General features: G+C 35.3%; 3 protein-coding genes and 1 long non-coding RNA gene across 15 annotated transcripts in view; 1 reads left to right on the plus strand and 3 right to left on the minus strand.

Moving 5' to 3' along the window:
- Positions 1-722: 722 nt before the first annotated feature.
- Positions 723-7978, minus strand: LOC127863706 (uncharacterized). Its single transcript, XM_052403323.1, has 4 exons — positions 7971-7978; positions 7391-7466; positions 6872-6964; positions 723-1774 (listed from the first exon to the last, which is right to left on the minus strand). The coding sequence occupies exons 1-4, from the start codon at positions 7976-7978 to the stop codon at positions 1481-1483; spliced, it is 471 nt and encodes a 156-aa protein (XP_052259283.1). The 3' UTR covers positions 723-1480.
- Positions 7979-9708: 1730 nt separating this feature from the next.
- On the minus strand, positions 9709-13181 carry LOC127863705 (uncharacterized). The gene is made up of 3 exons (XR_008041154.1): positions 13023-13181; positions 12639-12699; positions 9709-10696 (listed from the first exon to the last, which is right to left on the minus strand). It is a non-coding gene; the product is annotated as an uncharacterized LOC127863705 (long non-coding RNA).
- A 190-nt stretch (positions 13182-13371) lies between these two features.
- LOC127863703 (sodium/calcium exchanger regulatory protein 1-like) lies at positions 13372-18105 on the plus strand. Its single transcript, XM_052403322.1, has 4 exons — positions 13372-13539; positions 14060-14247; positions 16543-16641; positions 17241-18105. Exons 1-4 carry the CDS (start codon positions 13461-13463, stop codon positions 17292-17294), a joined length of 420 nt encoding a protein of 139 aa, XP_052259282.1. The 5' UTR covers positions 13372-13460; the 3' UTR covers positions 17295-18105.
- A 1719-nt stretch (positions 18106-19824) lies between these two features.
- Positions 19825-23605, minus strand: part of LOC127863698 (TNF receptor-associated factor 4-like) — a 70728-nt gene continuing 66947 nt past the window's right edge. For all 12 annotated transcript variants that reach the window (XM_052403306.1, XM_052403318.1, XM_052403317.1 and 9 more), the window contains one exon: positions 19825-22231. In XM_052403306.1, coding sequence (XP_052259266.1) covers positions 21620-22231 — 612 coding nt within the window. In that variant the 3' untranslated portion in view covers positions 19825-21619. The remainder of the gene's footprint in view (positions 22232-23605) is intronic.

Consider the following 23605-nt stretch of genomic DNA (forward strand, 5'->3'; position numbering starts at 1 on the left):
TGTAAATTACACTTGTTAATTGCTTAATTACAACTCCATGTTGACATATTTCAATTGCATGTTGTGATATTCGTCGCGTTGTAAGAAAACTGGGCATAATGCATGTGCGTGAAGTCTCGTCACAGATTAGCCTGTGCAGTTTGCACAGGCTAATCAGGGACGACACTTTCCGCCTTAACATGATTTTCGGTATGAAGGGACTTCCTTTAAACGAAAAAAAAAACATAAAAGCGGACTGCACAGGCTAATCTGGTACGAACTTTACGCACATGCATTAAGCCCAATTTTCTCAGAACAAGACACATATAAAAAACTCCGTTTGAATCGTGCTATTCGTTACTAACATGCAGCAACTTCCATGAGTCTTCGTGCTTCTTTACATCACATGGTGGCACATTCTAGAAGCTTCAATTCATCTTTCGGTACTTAACACATGTAAATCTCGCAATATATTGCTTATAGATAAAATATGGTATTTCTTTTTATGTATTATCTATTTATATATAACAATATTACACTAGTAATTATACTTGCCATTCCATGTGTATTTAAACTAGAAATTCAACAAGACGCAAGCAATAAGCACTTAGCGTGTTGCAAGGCATGCCGCAACATAAATTTAGTCAAATGCGACCTGACAATTTTCAATGTGTTATTCATATAAAAACAGAATAACATAAATATATCGGGATAATTAAAATCCAAGTTATGTCTTTACCTTTATATCACTAGCTATTTTTGTCGAAAAAGCCGTGTCTCTGTAACCCACTTAAATGCCTGAAGCAGGCTAGTTGTGTGCAAACTCAAATGGATGCACGGTTTATATATGTGTGTGTTACTTCTCTTGTACGTCTACCTTTGCCTGCAAGTAACAAAGCACCTGTATCATTAACACAGCAATGCTAAATGGAATCCTCCATTGATATTTTGTTGACTCTACGCAGTTAAATTATTTCAAACATTAAAAAAATGAAAATTAGTTACCGACAGTTGATGACTTAACTTGTTATCAACATTAATATGAAAATTGTGATATTCCCTAAAAAAAATTACGCTTTAGTATTTATATTCGTCGCTCTATCCGTCAGCTGTAGTTGGTACACACGCACAATAACTAGAAATGTTTTGCTGATTTCTTGAGTCTAGTAAGCATACAGTTGTGCTGGATCAGAGATATTTCCAAAATATACATATAATACAAACGATTATTTCAAATGAAGGAAAATAGAAGCATGATACCATTAAGATAATTAGGTATACACTATTTAACAAAAACATGCATGGTTAAGTGCGTCACGTGGTTTATTTTAAAAGAATCCATTTTGTCTAATATAAGAGATTAAAAAACTTCAGTAAACAATGCTACATGAGAAAATTATTAAAAATTTGTGTTAGACTAGATTCCTTAGAGACACGAATAACTGCTGATCTACTCGCACTGTTTAAGATTTGCGAAAGATATCAAAACAAAAAGTTTATTTCATTTCAAATAAATCAAATAGTTGAGTTTCTGTCTGTAGATGGTGCAATTCATAGAACGGGAATAGAAGTTTCGACGGTCCATTCCACCAGCGAGACCCTTTGTACAAGGAGTTCCCCTTGTCCCCCTCCCCTTCAGTGTATGACTCAAACTGTGCCTCCGTCGGTTTCGAGTGTTACCGGGAGGCAGGAAGTTTGACTCCACTATGCGGTCGTCAAGCGGCTGCGAGACGCGGTAATTTCCATAGCGAGCGTCGAAGTCTCCGGTGGACTCAAGAGCCTGCAATTCTGACCACTGAAATAATCAAAGCGCTGAATGCACTGAAGTTGTTCGCTATTGCACACTCATTTTTCAAAATTATCTTATAGCTTTTTAAATCGCAAGTTTGAAATGAACACAACCCTTTTGAATTTATAAAGAGTGTGGCTGAACGTACAGGTCGAGATGCGTATGCACTGTTTATCATCATACTTATGTTATACAGATAACTTCAACACAATTACAACAACATGTCTTTTATAAACGTTCTGGAAGCGTTAAAAATATTATAAAAATGGAATATTGAGAACCAGTAAATTTAAAATAAAATTTGCAATCACCATCAAATTAAATAAATATTGTGGGAATATCGAATACCTATCACATAAAGAATATAATTTCATGAAGAAAATGTCATTTTCAAAACTTTTTGACACCATATAAAATTCCAAATTAACAATTAGAAAATTGATGAAAATGAAAATAAAATCTGCGAGCACAACTGTTCACTCACTAATGAGGTAGTCATAAAGACAGCGCTGTTGACCCGTACTTTGCTGTTTATGCATAACTTATTATCCTAGTAGTTTCACATGATGTCAACCAGCCTCTGACCTTAACATCGGTATAGAACACTCATGCACGTTTTCGACATAGCTGTTTTACTCAGCTAAATCGTCAGGGGAAGACATAATTGACTATCGATAAACACAGTTCTGCTGTCAAGATGAGAAAACAAAACACTACCGAAATAGTATTGTGTCACATTCAGAAGAAAATCGTTTAATTATATAAACACAAATGTTAGTCGTACTCGGTCAGCACGTCTGGAAATCGTTCCTGAACGCTTGAATAGGCTACTCTAATTTGCCAGTTTGCTGTATGAGCTTTTTTGAATTCGATTTTATATCGAACTGCATTTTGCTAAAATATACCATTTACAACTCGCAATGAGATTTAAAAAGACCCGCTTTATGCGAAAATGGGTCTTAGGCAACATGCGGCCATCATATATATAGCCCACTCAGCCTGCGCATTCTCAGTCTGGGTCCGTATTCACCAAACAATTCTTAGACTTAAGAATAAAGAAAATTCTTTAAATTAGAATATTCAAGAATTTCTTTAATTTTGAGTAAAACTCTGCAGTAAACATCACTATCTAGTCGTCTTTGTATAGAATATTTTGTTTATGACATAATCACCAGTGGGGTCCTGTATATATTCTAACACTGAACACACATTTCTTGGTTCTAAGTCTATTCTTACTTCTTAAGTCTAAGAATCGGTTGGTGAATGCGGGCCCTGGACAGGAGATATATAGTGAGACAATAACACCTTGAGTAATTTTATTGCGGACAGCAACGCATCTGACCTGATTACGCAAACACACAGGCTGGGCTTGAGCTACGCTGGCTGAAACGCCATAAGACCCATCTTCGCATGACGCGGTTAAGAAGTCGCGATCTTTAGAATATTTTTCGCAAAATATTACATGCTTTATTCTATGTATTTCCATTTCATCTTTATTAATGTTCATGAACTGACATTAAAGGGGCCTTTTCACACATTTTTTTAACTTATTCATTAAATGCTTTATATTGATAAATGTAAACATTGGATCGTAAAAGCTCCAGTAAAAAATCAAGAAAAAAATTAAAAAAAGGAAAAGAACATTGCCCGGAGCAGGTTTCGAACCAGTGACCCCTGGAGTCCTGCCAGAGTCCTGAAGTAAAAACGCTTTAGCCTACTGAGCTATTCCGCCGAGTACACATTCTTGACGTATTTTATACCTTATATAAGCAATCTTCGTAGTTTCACAAAATTTAACGACAAAAACAGAACTCTCCAAATTATTCAATCGTTTCGCGTTCCAACGCTTTATAATTTTTAGGTTTTAAAATCGTCAAAAGATGCATATAATGGCTATATTAGAGCATGGTTAATGTTCAGTATTACTGTTTCCTCACAAATATCATAACTAAAACGAAAACTTACGAATCTGAAACAACTTTTTTCAATTTTGTCAATTTACCAAAGCGTGAAAAGATCCCTTTAACATGTAACTCCTCTACCCTCACACAGTCACCAATATTAGTACCAAAAATAACGTGTGTTTTTAAATTTACTTTATAAAAAGGTTGAAATTGTTGGTGTTATCAATTACTAGTCGCATATTCACTACATGAAATATGTGTTATGCGAAAAGGGATAATTTATGTCCGATTGTCATGATTTTTTTCTCTATTAACAGCGTATTTCGTATCATTATGGAATTTAATGAAATAGAATGTATATACATATTACAATAAAACATTCTCCTTTTAAACATGTTTGAAATAATTGGTCTATTGATCACTAAGTATTGAGCTTTTCCGTTTTTCTCTCGTTGATCAGAAAAGGAATCGGCTGGGTGTGTGTATAATCCTTTTAAAATCACACACCGTATCAACAGGCTATTATTTAAAGCAAGCTATCATTGGTTGATATAATGGACAGGCGTTGTTTGTACCGGGTTGATAAGTGGGGTTTTCTTAACTCGAGCGACTTCCAGTATCAGTTGTTTGCGAACCTCAGAACAAATCAGACCCCCCCCCCCCCCCACTCCCGCTGTACTACCCGAAATCAGTCAAGCGCTTACAAAGAGGTTACACAAAAGACGCATGATAGTGTATTGCAATCTCGACATCACATTGTTATTCAGCAGCCGTCTAATAATATACTCAGATTTGGAATGAACTGTGCTACGCAGAAATACCAATTGCCTGACGTAGCGGACTATTTTAATCATTCATAAACTCACTCTTCCGCGATGCGTATAACTAAAAACATTGTTTGACTCTCTATATAAGATCCTTTAAAAATTATTAAATTAAACACGATATTCATATTATCTTTCAATTTGTAACTGGTTTGTAATTCAAGAACTGAAACAACGTTGCGAATTTTTTCTCGGAGCGTATATACGCAGTGATCAGGTGTCGGGTCATGATCAAAGCTGGCTTGCAAAACTTGCTCTTAATCTTAGTTGTTCGCAAGTGAACAACTACAAATCGATGCGCTGTTTTACTGATTGCTCATTTTCAATTAACGGGGCGAGATTGATATCGGCGGTAATAAGGGTTAGTTATGAAAGATAAAAGAAAACATGATAATTAGGATTCGCGTGAATGAGAAGATTGATCTTAGGCCATCTTATAAAATAAATGCTGTTTAAAGAAAAAGAATAGTTTTCACAATCTGAAACAAACATTACAGAAATGTAAAACCGGTTACATATATGAGCGAGATAAGACGTGTATTTGACTGGGCCTTTGGTTTTTAAATACAGTAAGCGATTCTAGACTCAAAACTGTGAGATTACGTTATTATGTTGGCAACAAGACTTAACATATCTCGTGGTAGTCCCGACGGAATGTTAAACTATGTTTTAATGAAACTTGAATATGTATTATTTTAGTGATTTAGTTAATTTTTTAGCAAGGCATGAACGTATTACGCCTGTAAAAGTGTATATATCAAGGGAGGATATCACACATTATCACACCCCCACCCCAAAAAAACAAAAAAAAACATACGCAGTATCATCACTGTCACTCTATCAAATGTATACAATTATATACGCATACAACTATTTTGTCAAAAAAATCGTTAATATTCCATGAACACTCTAATGCACTGTCTGTTCTTACAATTTGGTAATAGAAAAACAAGTTAAGCCTTCAGACACGTCATATATCGGACATATTTGTGGGCTATAACACATTTAGCAACCCATACATAGACTGAAACCCGGCTTGTGACCGGTATACGTTTTCGGATGACGATTATGATAATAGAGATCATGTTGATGATGAATACTCATCACGTGACTATGACCAACCGCCTGGTACATTGCCGGTATTGGCTCCCGGAATATAACCCTCACAAAGACTAAACCCGCCAAGTGACCGGTGTACGTTTCCGGTGACGATTGTGATAATGAAGATCATGTTGATGATGATTCTCTTGAACACTCATCACGTGACTATGACTTAGCGCCTGGTACGTAACTGGTATTGGCTCCAATAAGATAACCCATTGGACGGACTGGAAGCACTGTGGGGTCGTTGTGCTGTCCCGATACGTGACGAACTCGCACTTCCGGTCGATGAAGGTATTAAGGCGTATTCGAGCGTTCACGGTGTTGTCTGCAGTGATCAATTAAGGTACGCTGCGATGGATGACATGGAGGATGTTTGGGGAAATTGATACATGCTTTGCTAAAAACTTTAGAATAAATTGTCGACTTATCGATATGTATCTACCAATATACATTAAATAACTTTTAACAATTGGGTGACAATATTTACATGCAGTATTAAGTCACATACGTATAGCCCTGATTCTCGGCAGGGCGGTCAACCAGATCTGGGAGAACTCCCTCGCCTTCATTCCCCCAAACAAATTTTCGGGAACTCTCTGATAAACACGTTAGTAGTATAATAAGTAAAAGAATATCGCATATTTTTAGGTTAGTTACTACATCAAGATATTGACATGTTGCTGTCAACGCTGTAAAAACAAGTTTCAAGTTACCAAGGAACAACCAGTTTTTCATTAATATTTATGTCGTTTGGTAATTATAAATCACCATATCGATTTTGTCTCACTTTGATTTATATAATATCTTTAAAAGAATGCTCAATACATATATTTTAAAGCATATGTATTTTCAATATGTATACCACTCTGAATGAAAAGGATCACATCACAACCTAATGATGTGAGGATATTAATTAAAGGAAATCCACAATATTAATAATCCAATAGAGAAATCATAGCCTAAGGAAATGTTTCAAGTAAAATGTCTGTTACTTATGTGCTTACATAATGTAAAATTTGGGGTAAATAAAAGTAGATACAAATACTTAAGTATGAATTAGTAAGTACGGCTTCTATTTTATTAATAGTTTGTAAGTTTATTATTTTATAATACAATGATATGAGTGGGTTGAGAACACGTCATTTACCATGTTATGTATGAATCAATAAACGATGTTTGACTTGACATAACTTGGTTTGACATTTAAACATCTCTTGATTTCATGAAAAAAATAAGACGCTTGCCTATGAAATTATGGAATCGTTCCCTACCGTGACGAAAAATGCCAACACTGCAACACCGTCTGGTTTGTTTTCGGCGTTCTCTAAGGTGCCATACTTGCTGTTAAACAACACAAAGTGGATCTGAAAATGCACGCAAGGTGATCAAATATGAGTAGTCAATCAATTAGCAGACCATAGAATGGATATGAAATTGTAACGACCACACACCGGTAGTATAGAACAAGAGTGTTCTCAAAATAAAACCATCTTATGCATGTCACACAACAACACGTTTTATTTCATTTGTATTAAATGAAAATTATTACATTATTCGGTCTTATTTTAATTTTACATCATATGAAAGATATGAAATATTAGATTGACATTTGAAAATGATTTAACCAATCATTTAACAGTTTATTAAGGGCAATTTTATATTTTACTTTCGAATTCAAATTAAGTAAATACATTGATTAAAATACATTTTGATAACAACATGTCCTTCTCTTTCAAACGTAAAGGTTGCTTATTCAAATGTGATTCAGTGTTTGAGTGGACGTAACTGACCTCTCCATCGAAGCACCGTCCATTCACGGTGTGCTCGGAACCAGGCGCAGTTATTTCCTTTAAGAAAACAACGGCACTGAAAGCATAATGTCTGTCACTGAATGCAAAATGTTATATTGAATTGATGTTTCAGTTAAAATTCATTTTTCTTTGATTGCCAATCTTTATTCGTTTAAAGCCACACACCTTGAAATAAAATACATGTAAATCAATACATAAAGATGCAATTTTTTAAAGTGTGCAAAATTTTCTTCAAATCTATAGCCTAGTTAGCAAGTAATTTATTATTTGTTTAGGTTACAAAATACTAAATAATCGTTTCATGTAGGGCTGTACTCTCTAAAAAAATATCATAGTTGACAGGAAGGCATGTTTTACACTTTTTACTATTATTCGGATGTTATCTTTCGGAGATCAATCGATATTTGAAGTTTTTTGGCGATCGCAACCGCTAACATCGTAGTACATGTTTCTGCTATTGCTTTTTATATAACCTCTAAATTGATATCCCAACATCTTTATTTACAAAAAGTTAAATGAAGGCAAATGCGTATGTGTACCTTTCAATGCTAAAATTTACATCGGCATGACACGTTAGAAAGAAAAACCTGCACTATTTATTATTTAAGTATATGTTTCTGTAGTCACATGCAAAATTGTATAGACGAAACACTATAAAATATTGAAATAATCAAATCAAATAAGTGTTGGTACAACATTAATCAATATTGTTGAAGACCAACAAAAAATAATCTGATTTTTGAAAATGTTATTTCAAAAGGGCTGGCGAATCGCATTTATAGATATATCTCCCATGATCGCTTCATAGGTGAACGATCTTGCATTGAGAACAGTGAACACATTGGCCAGAATATACGGCATGTTAAATGTCTGAGAAAATTAAATTAATTGTGAGTCTGATAAGTTTTGTTAGTGGATTTAAATGGCCATCATGCGACATTTTGGGACACAATTAACATTTTATTATTAATTTTGAGGCCGTGTGTTGTTGTTGTTTTTCTTCAAATTATCAGTATCTGTCTTTATTTAGGTAGAATAACCGTACATATATCTGTAATATTGTATATTAAAAATCCGATGTTTACTACTGTATTTTAAACGTTGTATACTTAGATTTTCTTATCCGTATCGTTGTATATTTTATTCAATTTTTAAGTTGGGACATACACAGGGTTATATCTAGTCTGCATTCAGTACGAAAGAAAATTGCAGACACACAAGATTCCCCATATGATGTCATGGAAATAAACGTAATGACGTCATTGCATAAATGTATCATTTATTTAATGCTTTTGCTTTGATGGGATAACGCGCTTCCCTTTGCAAACAAGGTCAAATGCAAATATTAACGTGTCTTCCAAAGTTCGCCTGTGCAATCCGCCTAGGCTAATTAGAGACGACATTAAATGGGTAAACTGAAATCTTGCAAAGAAAGGACGTCCCTTAAATAAAAAAACACCTTAAACGCGGGGATAGTTTTCCCTGATAAGCTTGTGACGTCTACACAGAATAATCTTGATTGACGCTTCACACAATAGCATTAAAACCTGTTGTTTGCCAGAGCGAGGCTTGATAATGCCAACATGGTTAAGACAAACCCTAACTTTACCGTATTCATAATTCATTTCGGTTTAGCTAAGCGATTCGTATCTGTTCAACTACAATATGCTTTTTTAATTACTTAAAACGCAGTGCTATGCTTTTGTTAGTGTTTATTTGTTTAACATACATCCACAACAACAATGTGAGAAACGCCTGCAACAGTATTTCGTCGACTTCCGTAAGTTATATTATGTTGTTGAATCGTGTGTGAAGCATGATAGGTTGAAGAAAAAAATATCGTCAGTGTTCTTTCGTATTACATTTATATATATATATATATATATATATATATATATATATATATATATATATATATATCACGTGATCGTTTTTATGTCATCGGTTTTACATTACAGCTTTTACATTTAACAGTCTAGTACAATGAAATGGAAACAAACTATACAGGTCATAAAAACTAGAAACAATAACTTATAGTACAACCTTAAAACATGGGAATTTACCTCTTCTACTTAAATCAGCAAACACATTTGTATGAATTCTCAGACGCCTATTTACAAAATTCTTTTTTTTAACAAATAATTGAGTACATTTATGTACTCAATTTAAAAAAAAAACAATGCACTGGTTGTTAAAGTCTTATTATTAAGTAAAGTATGTAAACACGCAGACATCTTTTTATGATCGTTACCAATTAATATTGTACTTAAATTTTAAAAAAAAACAGAACAATGCACTGGTTGTTAAAGTCTTATTATTAAGTAAAGTATGTAAACACGCAGACATCTTTTTATGATCGTTACCAATTAGGTTCCACGATGACGTCATGCAAGAAACTTTCGTCATCGACATTAACAATTTCTGAAGGGACACAACCTTGCTTCTGTATCATCGTTCTTAATTCGTCAAATGTTAGAGTCGACCCCATGGATTTCTTAGCCCACTCGTGCATTTCTATCACAAAGGATGTAATGATATCTTTACAAAGAGTTAATGTCTGTAACAAGTGTGGTAAGACGATGAATTCTGATCCCTCGATGTCAATTTTCATGAAAACTGCCTTTGGTTTAAGGGGCACAATCTGAGAACGAATGAAGTGCACAAAATCGAGTGTTAGGACTTTATATTATGTCATATTAATTTTGTTATCAATGGCCGTATCCAGAATGCCAGCGCCCCAGTATATGTCGAAGTTCGTGTCCGAGTATATTGTTACAATGTCTCCCGTTCTGTTGGAAACAGCATTATTGTAAAAAGTGACATTGAGTCCTTTACGTCGATATGATTGTTCAATGTGCTTTAAACGACCCATGTGTCGTGGATTAGCCTCAAAATCCGAATGAACACACATTCCCACGACGGCTGGACTTCGTTATATGTCCAAACAGCTTGTCAAAGAACGGTATGATAGCCGCACCTGGGTAAAGCGATGGCTCGTACAACTTCCGTATCTGCACACCCTTGTTGCTACCCAAATCAAGGTAAACAAACTGGCAATCTTGGTTCACGTGAATCATCGGAGATTGTACCTCTTTTAGCGACCGCTGAGGGACGGTTTCAAACAATCTAAGAGACCAAACTACGAACACATACAGAACACCCACTAACGGTAGTAGTACTAATTTCGTTCTCTTCATGTTATTGTCTTCGATTTCTCCCATAGATAAACTTCTTGGTTTGCAAGCTAATTGTGAATTGTTCACTGTACGCATCATGTGTGGTGATCTGTCAAGAAAGAAAATAGAACATCTGAGTCGCTCTAAATGATGTTTTAGGAAACACCTTGTTTTCAGAATATAAACAGTTCTATTTAGCATCAATTTGATTTGCATTTGCGTTTAAAATTCGAATTAGTTCTTATTCACATACATATAATCGGATAAATTGAAACAATAATTAATTTAACACATCAGTAATTCATTAACCAAATAGCTTGATATACATATAATGATAAACAATTATGTGTAGCTAGTCAAGCTATTACTAACGACTAATATTCACATTAATTATTGGTTTATTCAACCGGGTCTTACACGTACGTATTCTCATAATATGGTATATATTTACATTTATCGAATCTTTAACAAGGAACGGCTAACATAATTGTAAATATGATACAACCATCGCATTCAAGATGACAATTAATTAAATGCTTCAACTTCAGGGCATCGGAGTGTAGTCCCATACAAAGGTATTTGATTGCGAACTTAGTCAAGTGGCATGTGTTATGACGTCTCGAAATAGAGGCAGAGCCACGAGACCGAAACATACTCTTGAAACAGTATTCATTTTTGATTACATATATTCTCACAATTTTGTTCATGAGCATGTCAACCTTGTTTCTAGTGGTACGTGCAATGAAGTATATAATGAAGCTATTATTGGCCAAAATAACGTTGTTTTGCTAGTATGGTAATACGGGATCGGACAAAGAGCAGCAAAATTGTATACTGTGTATGAATATTTAGTCCCGCACCATTTTACACAGGTATATCATTTTAAAGCGGGTATATACGCTTTTGTCAAATATTTATGAATTTATATAAACTGTGTAAAAAACTTATTACATGTATATATATATTTCAATATAAATTAAAATAAAAGTTAAGAAGAACATGTGTCGAAAAATGCGAAATAAGCCAGATATTTAATTCTGAAATTGAAAACGGCTGTACAGCCGAATTCGCCAGCATGTATACCATACATGTACGAACTCTGCTTTAACTTCCGGGAAGAGGCGGAAGTCCATAGGGGCCAAATCCGGGTTGTAAGGAGGACTTAGGCGCTGTAACGTGAAATTTGACGTAAATTCTGTTTATCAACGAAATTTTAACCAAATTTAAATTCGCGTAACGCTCATACTTATAATAAAATACACGCGTGTCGTTACTGAGGTCTCTATGGCAACGCGTTTCACACGCGCTTTGTGGAATTCATGCATTTTTAGCTTATATATAAAGTCCGTGATAATTGGTTTGTATAATATGTAAATTTCATTGACTTTTACCAGCAAACTAATAAGTTATAGCGAAAATCCACGAACTTCTAGAACACCCCTCGTAGTTTAACGGTTTATAATACAAAGACGAATGCTTCGGTTATTGTAGGAAAATATGTACGTCACTATCGGCTCGGGGCGCTAATTTGTCTTTGCTGCATATTATGAAATTCGGCTTTAATGTATAATTTTTCTTGCCTATTTTTTGTTATTGTAACATATTTTATCAATGTATTACAATTAAACACATATAAAAAATCGTATATACCCGCTTTAATAACATGACTTTTGCCGAGCAATATATGTCCCCTACCGGCTCCACCATTGTCAGATTTTTTGTTGCCATAGCAACCAGAAATTTTGACGTAGGAACAAAATGAAATGACGTGCATAATCTCCATATTGCCATCGGTCCATGTTTTAAGTTTCATGAAAAATATGAAGAACTTTAAAAGTTATCGCAGGATCCATAAAAGTGTGACAGACTGACGGACTCACGGACTCACGGACACACGGACGAATGGACACACAGATCTTGTTGTTGTTTTTTATGATAATGTTGTATGTTTAAATGTTGGTTTGCATAAATTATCATTTACGTTGACAAATAAAAAGAAGTTTGAAAAAGGAACATTATCTATCATATGTAAGTCATGTGATGATGCATACATGTCGTGCATTGGCGCCATCTCCTGCCCTTGGTACCACCTCTTCGGCATAAGCTCCATCTCTTGTAGAAAATACAAAGTCTATGAGATCTGCAGGAAGCTAATGGGTTTTGCATACAGCAGCTAGTATATGTTGAAAGCAATCGTTTGGTGTCGTAAGCGAATTAATCGGGTGGAAATTGGCTCGCCACGCAGGCGAAATACATCGATTTGTTTACAAAACTCAACATACCACAACTTATAAAGGTCTTCTCGTTTCAATATGGCTTGTTAATGTATGTTGTTATACATTTGAGGATGAATTAATCTGCGTTGAATCGCACAACATTGCCTGTATTTTTAATAATTCGAAATATGTTGAAGTAAACATATAAAACCTACTCACCCTGTAGAATTATCCGTGAAATTTCAAACATCCGGTCCTTAGCGCCACCTCGGAAGTAGAATTGGCTTAGTTATTAACCCATTCATGCCTAGCGTCCTGAAAAAAGGACATTGCAAACAGCGTAGACCCAGATGAGACGCCGCATAATGCGGCGTCTCGTCTGGGTCTGCGCTGTTTGCTTAAATGAATTTCTTTATGAAATATTCTAAATATAGAAATAAATATACTTGACACCCCTAATTTTGTAAATAAATTGATCCAATTTAGAAGGATGGGAGAGTCCACTGGGCATAAATGGGGTAATGCATCGCAAAAACATCCGGGTTCGATGTGAAGTGTTTTGTCGCTCGCTATAGTAAGCTTCTCACAAAGTTGATGTAAAGCGAGAAGTGAACAAACATAAACGCGACATTGTCCGAAGTATTGTCGGCAGAAAAGATGTCAGATATGTCTCTTTTAAATGGAAAATGGAAACTGGTAGCCGTTGATAATGCGGTAGAATATTATAAGGCGATCGGTATGTAGAGTTATGTTTGTTGTATAAAGAGTAACAAATATTTCTTTATCGGTCATTAAATGGTGCATTATTTTGTTTTCGTTTTTTGTACTTCGCGTTCTTGACAAGTAGAAGTTCTTATGATCTTTTGAGAACAGTTTCGCAACAGCAGTCCAATTATACCTTTATTATAAATATTATTTTTCATCGTTTGGCCGCATGCTTTATTTATAAATTATCTTTCTGCAAATACGCAAACGGTTTAACGAACAACTATAATTTCGAATAAATAACATGACCTAATAAAATATTATTTCTTTTACAATTATACATTTTCCCCAAAGGATCGGAATGTTTAAAGTAGGTTACCGCGGAGCTGTGGTTTTTCGATTGTTTCATGGCAGTTGATGATGGTTCTTAAAAGAAAGACAACCAGACACATATTTTAGGCTAAGCATTTCGACAAATCCTACCTTTTAAAGATAGAATCACAGGTTTGATCCTCCGGGAAGAAAATAACTGTAAATATCCATCAATACAGGTACTGCAGCCGAACACATCGCGCAGGCCGAGCGTCTGCTCACCCCCGAAAACAACATCGTCCAAGAGATCGAGATTGTGGGAAACAATGTCACCCTCAAGTTATCCGTGCCCGGCAAGGTGCTCGAGGTCAGGGCGGTCATCGGCGAGACCACAACGGTCCCCTTCCTGGACGGGCGCATTCTTAAGGTAAGACTAACGTTTGGTCCAAGCACGGACTCTAGATGAGACGGATATGAAACGGGACCGTATCGGCAAATATCTTGTCGATACCTTGTCACGTGACCGGTAGCTATCGATTAGCGTACATCGAAGCGCCGAGGTTATATATTTTGATGTACCCACTCACGTCTTTTTCTAAAGATACGCTCCGTGGTCCAAGAAAACGAACACATATAACATAAGATATGAAACTATATAAGACATATAAAGGTTGACAAATCAAATATACTTAACCTCGCTCCACTTCCTTTACAAAGTTTTCAGTGCGTGAAGTAGATTTTTATTGAATGCACCAGATTTTTGACGATGCTGCTTCAGCCCAAATTTTGTTTCGTACCAGAAATTGTTCGTACCTATTTTTTTTCCTACCCAATTTTTTTTGTACACACATTTTTTTAGTACCCAATTTTGTGTTCGTACCCAAAAATGTGTTCGTACCCAAATTTGTTTTCGTACCCAATTTTTTTTCGTACCCATTTTTTTTCGTTCTCACATTTTTTTCGTACCCACATTTTTGGGGGGCTTAATTTTTTGTACCCAACATTTCCGTACCCAAATTTTTTTTTTCGTCCCCAAAATGTTCGTACCCACATACACAATCGTGGTGAAGTAGATAAACTTAAATTGATGCTTTTATATCCATCCTCTTCAAAAGCATCGTCACATTAGTACAGTCAGTACTTTGATTTTTCAATACGGTCATCAACTCCAGAAGACTTATAAGTTAACTTATGGTAGGAAGTGTGAGTGCGAGACGCCCCGTTCCAGTGACGACATGGAGTGTAACTTTTTAAGTTCCCAGTGGCAGTTACCTACTTCGCTGAAACTCTGTTAAACATATCATGGAAAGGCGAGCTAATAGGTTAGGTTTGAGCTGGGCATCGAACCTGTGTCCGACTATGTTCTCGTGCCAGTGTGTTACCTCTAGATCACAGAACCGCTCTGTCTTATGGTACCGATGTTGCGCCTATATTAAGAGTGATAATGCGAAAAAGAAAGAGCATGAATACATGCAGTCTTTGAGAATTTCCTTTAATCTAGTCTCGTAGCGACCAGGGTTCAATGTCCGTTAATCTAGTCTCGAAGCGATCAGAGTTCAATGTCCGTTAATTTAGTCTCGTAGTGACCGGAGTTCAATGTCCGTTAATCTAGTCTCGTAGCGACCGGAGTTCAATGTCCGTTAATCTAGTCTCGAAGCGACCGGAGAATGTCCGTTTATCTAGTCACGTAGCAACCGGAGTTCAATGTCCGTTAATCTAGTCTCGTAGCGACCGGAGTTCAATGTCCAATCGCATGTGAGTTTGGTTGGTGGTCACCATACATGGCAGGTGTGGTTCCCTCGGGTACCCCCCCCCCACACACACACACAAACTCACAGCAAAACCAGGTCCCAACTGCACTTGACAGCATCACAACTGAAGTAAAGTGAAATGCCTTGTTTAAATTTAAGCAAATGAACAGCATAAACTTGCAGCTGTGGTTTAAAGTTCGTGCGCTAAGTAAGTTTCTTATATTGGATTGTATCCTCACATTATTTAGCCTTCTATGCGCGACTCCGGATCAGCAGACAAATTATTGCATCAGTCTATACATGTATGTTTTAGGTATTGGATATAGTCGATGAATCACAATTGTATGTTCTCATGGTCCTTATAAACTTCTTAACAAAACACAATACTCCAACCTCCACGCTGGGTTTTCGTTCTATGATTTCACATACAATCTCTTTCGTCAGAAGGAAATCTTTTCAGATCTGGAAGGATTTTAATTTTTTGTTTAAGTATTGTATTATGAAACGTATTATCAATTTCTTTAATATTTTCAAAGTATTGTATAAGTTTAGGTTCATTAAATAAATATCTAAATCTTAAAAAAGGGAAAAAATACAACGGGAAAAGGATTGTACTTCGTGTCTCGGCTATCATCACGTTGCTGGTTATAACGGCAGGGATTTGATCCAGGTATGCTGGTTCCGGTCAAATCTCTGCGCGGAGGTTGACAATACTCATTTAACTTGTTAAACATGTATAGAACGGATATCTCTCCATTTATTAAAGGACACTAGTGACGTCTCACAAACATTATTTTGGGGATTCAGTCAGGACGCAAACGAACAGATATATATATTATATATATATATATATATATATATATATATATATATATATATATATATATATATATATATTGTATTGGATTGATACCGGTATGTTAAATCCCAATCCTGGCACTCATATCATATCGTTATGCATTATGTTTTAGACCGTTTACGAGTTGGACGGCAACAAATTGCTCGAGAAACAGAGCGGAGGTTTTGTCTCAAACAATACCCGATATCTTGAGGGCAACCACCTGATTTACGTGAGTGTAAAACTTCCAATTCAAGTGAGATGTCTGGTATGCATTACGCCAGCTATCAAAGCGATAATATTGCGCGTTCTATTGGTTATGATTTTTTTAATTGATCCTAAGATTCGTTATTATTTAACCCATTTATGCCCAGTGGACTCTCCCATCCTTCTGAATTGGATCAATTTATTTCCAAAACTAGGGATGTCTATTATATTTATTTTAGAATATTTCTTACAGAAATTCCTTTAAGCAAACAGCACAGACCCTGATGAGACGCCGCATCGTGCGTCGTCTCATCTGGGTCTACGCTGTTTGCCAAGGCCTTATTACTATAGACGCTAGGCATACATGGGTTAATAAACACATTTGTCTTTTATTTAACAGTATATGCATCCTTCTTGACCTTTGTTATTCATATTGCCATTCGGCCGAAATTTCAACGTTTATGATAATAAACACTTCATCATTACCGGATGTGCACCAAGAAACGTTTTAAGTGCAAATAATATACATGTTCTTCGTCATTGTTCTTCTGAAAGCATGCACGTTGTCCGTCGGTTTATACTGATGTCGGTATTGATGTATTATTTTACTCCTTGTTATTACAGGAACAGGTTGCGGAGACTGGAGTTTCCTCTACAAGGAAGTACATCAAGTTGTAATTACACGACGATAATAGACGAGGGGCTGTACTTCATCTAATTTCTTAGGGAAACTGAAAGAACATTTGTCATAATCACAAATTGTCATGCCCCTTGTCTGTCTAACGTAGCAATATTTCTAAAATTAAATACTTTTGTTTTTAAAATGTTCTAAAACATGTCTTCAATATTAAACAAGTGTGTCGATATATATCATATACAAATCTATAATGTTAGCTTCATGTAAATTATCTGATCTCATATGCTCATCTAAGGTTTTAAAAAGTATGTTTTTGAAAAGTTTTACTGTATTTTTCACCATAATATTTATTTTTTAGCTTTATTTCACATACTAGTTACAAGAAGGCTAAAGGCCTTGGTAGCTCACCTGAGACCCGAAGGAACTGAAATGTTTTTATCACCCTTTGTAATGTTTAAAAAACCATTTCAGAACTTGGCAAATATATCATTCTAACATATGAAAGTAAATTTCATGATGATTGCCCAAAAATGTGACCACTTGAGTATAAGCAGATGAAACGTCAATTTGACCAAAAAAGTGACCTAGTTTTTGATACCGTGTGACCCACTTAAGAAATTCTCCAAGACATCATTGGGACAAATGTTCATACAATTGATATTAAGATTTGTGATTTGTTAACACGTGATACACAATTAAATTTCTTTTAAGACTTTCTTGCAAAATCTTGCAAAAGCACATATATAGCATTTGCTTCTTGTTAAAACTACCATTTTAAAACATACTTATTGTTTTTGCTTGTGAAAGAGAAATAAACAAGAGATTTGCGTTTGGAGACATATGTCCCCTAAACAGGGCTTTGAACTTGTGACTCCAAATTCAATAGGCCTCATGTACTGTCCAAGCCCAATGCACATGGTAAGTATCAAGCCAATCAGTCAATTGGTTGATGAGTTATTGATTGGAAACGATTTTCACACTTGTTTTGACAGTGACCTTAAACTGTGACTTAATGATCCCAATGTAAATAGGGGTCATCTACTGTCCAAGGCCAATGAACATGTGAAGTATCAAGCCAATCGGTCGATTCATTGACAAGTTTTTGATTGGAAACGATTTTAACACTTATTGTTACAGTGACATTGACCTAGTGACCCCAATTTCAATAGGGGTCATTAACTGTCCAAGGCCAATGCACGTGTGAAGTATCAAGCCAATTCGTTGACAAGTTATTGATCGGAAAAGATTTTCATACTTATTGTGACAGTGACTTTGATCTAGTGACCCCAACTTCAAAATGGGTCATCTATTGTCCACAGCAAGTGGATATGTGAAGTATCAAGCCAATCGGTCAAAAGCGTTGATGATTTATTTGTCGAAAATGAACTGGTCTTCTGACAGACCCACCAACAGACATCCAGCAAAACAATATACCCACTCTTCCTTGAAGGGGGGAGGGCATAACAAAGTTATTGCATGTGCAATAATCTAGAATCTCAAAGTAATAAAGCAAAAAATGATTTTCTCTAATTTCACCTATTGACCAAATTTTTTACCCCCACATGATTCAGTTCCAAACTCAAAATATTACAGTAAGTGGGAAAATGTTGTCTAACAAGTCTGATAAACATAGGGCAATTAATGTGACCTCTAGGGTTGACCAGATTTTTCTTTACCTAGTGACCTGTTTTTTTTATCCCACATGACCCAGTTTAGGTTGCATATAGCCATCGAGGAAAACTGCCATTAATTTATTTCAATGAACCAGAATCATTTTTAACTTGACATGATGTAATTGTTCTGATCATGTTTCAGGATTATTATGCGATAAATGTTAATACTATAGTTTTCATAATCTATGTCTTGACGTTGACCTAGTAACCTAGTTTTTAAGCCCATGTGACCCAGTTTTAAACTCACCTTGGATATGACAAATGTTTTGACAAAGTTCCAAGAAGAGTAGGCAATAAAGATGGCCTTTAACCCTTTGCATGCTGGGAAATTTGTCGTCTGCTAAAATGTCGTCTGCTGAATTTATAAAATTAGCATTTTCTTAGATTTTTTTCAAAGAATACTATCAGTATAGCAAACAGTTTGGATCCTGATGAGACGCCACATTCTGTGGCGTCTCATCTGGATCCAAACTGTTTGCAAAGGCCTTTAAAATTCGGTTCCAGCGCTATAAGGGTTAAGTGTACATATTAAATGTTGGCAACGGATTATGGACTCAAGATGTAAACAAAAGCTTACCTTGAGCACATTGTGCTCAAGTTAGCTAAAGAGGTTCTCATGTGCTTTCCAAGTGGTATTCTAACTAAGATGTATGACTTTGCAGTGCACCTTTTTGTAATATATTGTAATTCAAATAGCTTTTTTGTTGTTTCTAGATCACAATTTTTATACTTTTAACAGTCAAGTAAACACAACACCAAAATGCAGTTCTTGCACATTTGCTACGAGCGCCCCACTTGCTCAACGAACATAATATGAAAGGTTAAAGTTGATAGGAAGGGTAGAATATTTGCTTTTTTGTTTACAGATTTGTTTTTAAAAAACTTTTCAACAAAAACACCTTTTTTATTTTTTATTTTATTAATGGCAGATATATACAATGAATCATGATTATACTGAATAACCACCCTCGTGTGTGTCTAGAAAATTTTCTATAACTTTTAAATATTAACATATGAATAGAAAGTATGTTACATTTAACTAGTAGTAGTAGCTCACATGTTATTCGCAATTTATGATTTAATGTTTAACATTATGAAAATTATAGTTTGTTTACTGTATTCACAAAAATGGCACAATTACTAAGTCATCATTGATTTCTGTTCATGAATTCTTAATTATTATCGACTGCTCTTCAAAGATGGTTACATTTGAACACACCATTAAATTTCATTAAACACTATCTTACAATAACACATTTAACCCATTTATGCTTAGTGGACTCTCCCATCCTTCTAAATTGGATCAATTAATTTTAAAAATTAGGAATGTCAAGTATATTTATTTCTATATTTAGAATATTTCTTACAGAAACTCCTTTAAGCAAACAGCCAAGACCCAGATGCGACGCCGCATCATGCGGCGTCTCATCTGAGTCTACGCTGTTTGCCAAGGCCTTTTTTCTAGACACCAGGCATAAATGGGTTAAAGAAGTTGCTTTTTGTTGAAAACTAACATTTTAACACATACTGTTATTTTTTGCTCTGATTGCATTAGAAACAAAGAGTAATTGCATTTAACTAAGATCTGTTAAGTCTCATATAATAAATGATGATAAACACATGTTAGAACATATATTACCATTGATTTATCAATTTCTCCAACTATGATAGATAAATAACTCCACAAGTTATTTTGCTCTGGTATTATACACTTTTTCAAATTGTAATGGTGTCAAAATAATGATAATATGCAAAAGACACACCAGAATATTGTAATAATAAATAAATAGTAAAGATACAACACACAGGAACATGAAAGTAAGACTACACAAATCAAACTATGATTTCACAACCATAGCATAATGCATCTTAAATAGCTGATGTGTTCTACAAATCTAGAATTCATAACACTAATGTATCAATATAACACAGTGAAACAGTAATATATATATATACATTATAAAAAATATTGCACTTCAAAGATTTTCATCAAAACAAATCACTAAAAACATCAGCAACTCAAATTATCACCTCCACCATAACAATTGTAATATCATATAAGTTTGAGATGCATGTTGCTTTGGATACAAAAAGAAGGCAGGTAGGCAGCTTATTTATAAACAAACATTGCAAACACTAAGAAAGGAATCCTTTTTAAGTTGACTTCTCTACCTTAACCTTTTTAAATGTGAACAAGGGTAAGACTTTAATATTAAATTTAAATGCATTTCATTTTCTGCACAATTTGCCGATTGCTTAACCCATTTATGCCTAGTGTCTAGAAAAAAGGCCTTGGTAAACAGCGGAGACCCAGATGAGACACCGCATGATAAGGCATCTCATCTAGGTCTGCGCTGTTTGCTTAAAGGAATTTCTGTAAGAAATATTCTAAATATAGAAATAAATATACTAGGCATCTCTAATTTTGGAAATAAATTTATCCAATTTAGAAAGATGGGAGAGTCCACTTTGCATAAATGGGTTAAATATTTCATAAAATGTTGAATAGAACACTAATGCACCTGTAAACTACTAAAAAACTAAAGATGAAAATTCTTAAATGCCAATGAAAACTAAAACCAGACATACAAAAATCCTTTCCGAGCCTAAAATAGCACATTTATTTTCATGAAGGAAATGCATACTGGTAATAAGGATAAAACTATCCAAGGTGGGTAAACCTGTCTGCACTATTACGAAAATGAACTGTGAGAGTTGTCCACCTTTACTCTTAAGATGATTGAGTCCCCTTTTATATAGTCTCGTGTCTTCAGAATCTCATTAGAAACAAACTTTGGATAGCCAAATCCTAGTTGATCTACATCCTTCACTGGTTTCTGGAAGTGTTTCCAAGTCGGATCAGGCACGAAACTTTCTGTGATGCTTGCACGCTTCTCGGGATCTGAGTTCTGATCGAAAATGGTGAACGATATTGGCAACAGAAACGGCCAGTCCAAAATATTGTCATACTCTCCCTGGAGTATTTTTATGTAAACTGATAAATATTTCCCTTCCCCTGATCCGTTCCCATTCAAAAACACAGATGCAGCCATCTTGTAACCAAATCTTGTGGAATAGAAGGGTTCGCTGACAATTTCAGTGTTTTTATAAATAGATTCAATGAACTTCTGCTTGTAGTCAGTGATTTTCCAGACAAATGTGCCATCAGTCACCTGGGTTACAGAATACAAGGCGTTGCAGAGCTGTGTGATTTGCGTCTGCTGTTTTTGAACGAGGTCGCACATCAACTGTAGGTGGTGCTTTGTGTTGTCACCCATGTGCCGATCCAGGCTATACCGAGCTGCCTGAAATCAAAACATTTTGACAGATAAATAATATGAAATTCTTTGAGTTTTTTTTTAACCCATTTATGCCTAGTGGACTCTCCCATCCATCTAAATTAGATCAATTTATATCCAAAATTAGGGATGTCTAGTATATTTATTGCTATATTTAGAATATTTCTTACAGAAATTCCTTTAAGCAAACAGGGCAAACCCTGATGAGACGCCGCATCATGCGGCGTCTCATCTGGGTTACGTTGTTTGCAGAGGCCTTTTTTTAGACGCTAGGCATAAATGGGTTAATACGTACATTGCTTTCAAAATGTTAACAGCTTTAATGTCCATTATTGTTCAGTGTCAGGGTACTTTTACAGGGATTTAAATGTACTTTCATTTTCTTTAGCAGTACGTTGTTAATACAGGCAAACTTATGATACTGAGCTCACTGTAAATAATTGAACGCTAGAATCCTTGGTTAAATGAGAAACTAAATTTCCTGTTCATCAAGATTTAAAACTTATTTCCAAAATAAATCCATTCAGCAGAAGAAAATGAATCAACAAGAGCACCGCCTTGCGGGTGCAGACCACTCATCTATTTTTATGCCCCCTTTCGAAGAAAAGGGGGCATATAGTGATTGGACTGTCCGTCTGTCTGTCCGTCTTTGCGTCACACTTTGCGGTTAGGTTTCGAAAAATGCTCATAACTTCTATGTCCCTTAAGATATAACCTTCATATTTGGTATGCATGTCTATATGGACAAGGCCTTTCCATACGCACAAAAATTTTTACCCCTGTGACCTTGACCTTGAACTTAGGGTCCGCGTTTAGGTTTCGAAATCTGCGTTTAGGTTTAAAAAATGCTCATAACTTCTGTGTCCCTTGAGATATAACCTTCATATTTGGTATGCATGTGTATATGGACAAGGCCTTTCCATACGCACACAAATTTTTACCCCTGTGACCTTGACGTTGAACTTAGGGTCCGTGTTTAGGTTTCGAAATCTGCGTTTAGGTTTCGAAAAAAGCTCATAACTTTTATGTCCCTTGAGATATTACCTTCATATTTGGTATGCATGTGTTTATGGACAAGGCCTTTCCATACGGACACAAATTTTGACCCCTGTGACCTTGACCTTGAACTTAGGGTCCGCATTTAGGTTTCGAAATCTGCGTTTAGGTTTCGTAGGGGGCATAAGTCATCCTATGGTGACAGCACTTGTTCTTTTTAAAGGTGAAGGGACCTATCTCAATACTTTAATCAAAAAAGATGGTGGGGTGGGGTGGAGAGGGGTGTATAGTGTAGGGTGTGGTCATGTCTTACATTATCTTCCAAAAATAAGAAATAAAAATGCAAACAAAAAAACATTATTTATTTATTTATTTTATTTTTTG

Source organism: Dreissena polymorpha, unplaced genomic scaffold (assembly GCF_020536995.1).
Source record: "Dreissena polymorpha isolate Duluth1 unplaced genomic scaffold, UMN_Dpol_1.0 chrUn028, whole genome shotgun sequence".
Taxonomy (NCBI): Eukaryota; Metazoa; Mollusca; class Bivalvia; order Myida; family Dreissenidae; genus Dreissena; species Dreissena polymorpha.

Excerpts from the sequence above, each read along its gene's own strand:
- LOC127863706 (XM_052403323.1), bottom strand. Across the intron at positions 6,965-7,390 it reads GACGGTGCTTCGATGGAGAG|ATCCACTTTGTGTTGTTTAA; the intron begins GTCAGTTACGTC and ends GTGCATTTTCAG. Across the intron at positions 1,775-6,871 it reads TGTTGGCATTTTTCGTCACG|TGGTCAGAATTGCAGGCTCT; the intron begins GTAGGGAACGAT and ends TGATTATTTCAG.
- LOC127863703 (XM_052403322.1), top strand. The coding sequence starts at position 13,461 with ATGTCAGATATGTCTCTTTTAAATGGAAAATGGAAACTGGTAGCCGTT. Across the intron at positions 13,540-14,059 it reads AGAATATTATAAGGCGATCG|GTACTGCAGCCGAACACATC; the intron begins GTATGTAGAGTT and ends CCATCAATACAG. Across the intron at positions 14,248-16,542 it reads TGGACGGGCGCATTCTTAAG|ACCGTTTACGAGTTGGACGG; the intron begins GTAAGACTAACG and ends ATTATGTTTTAG.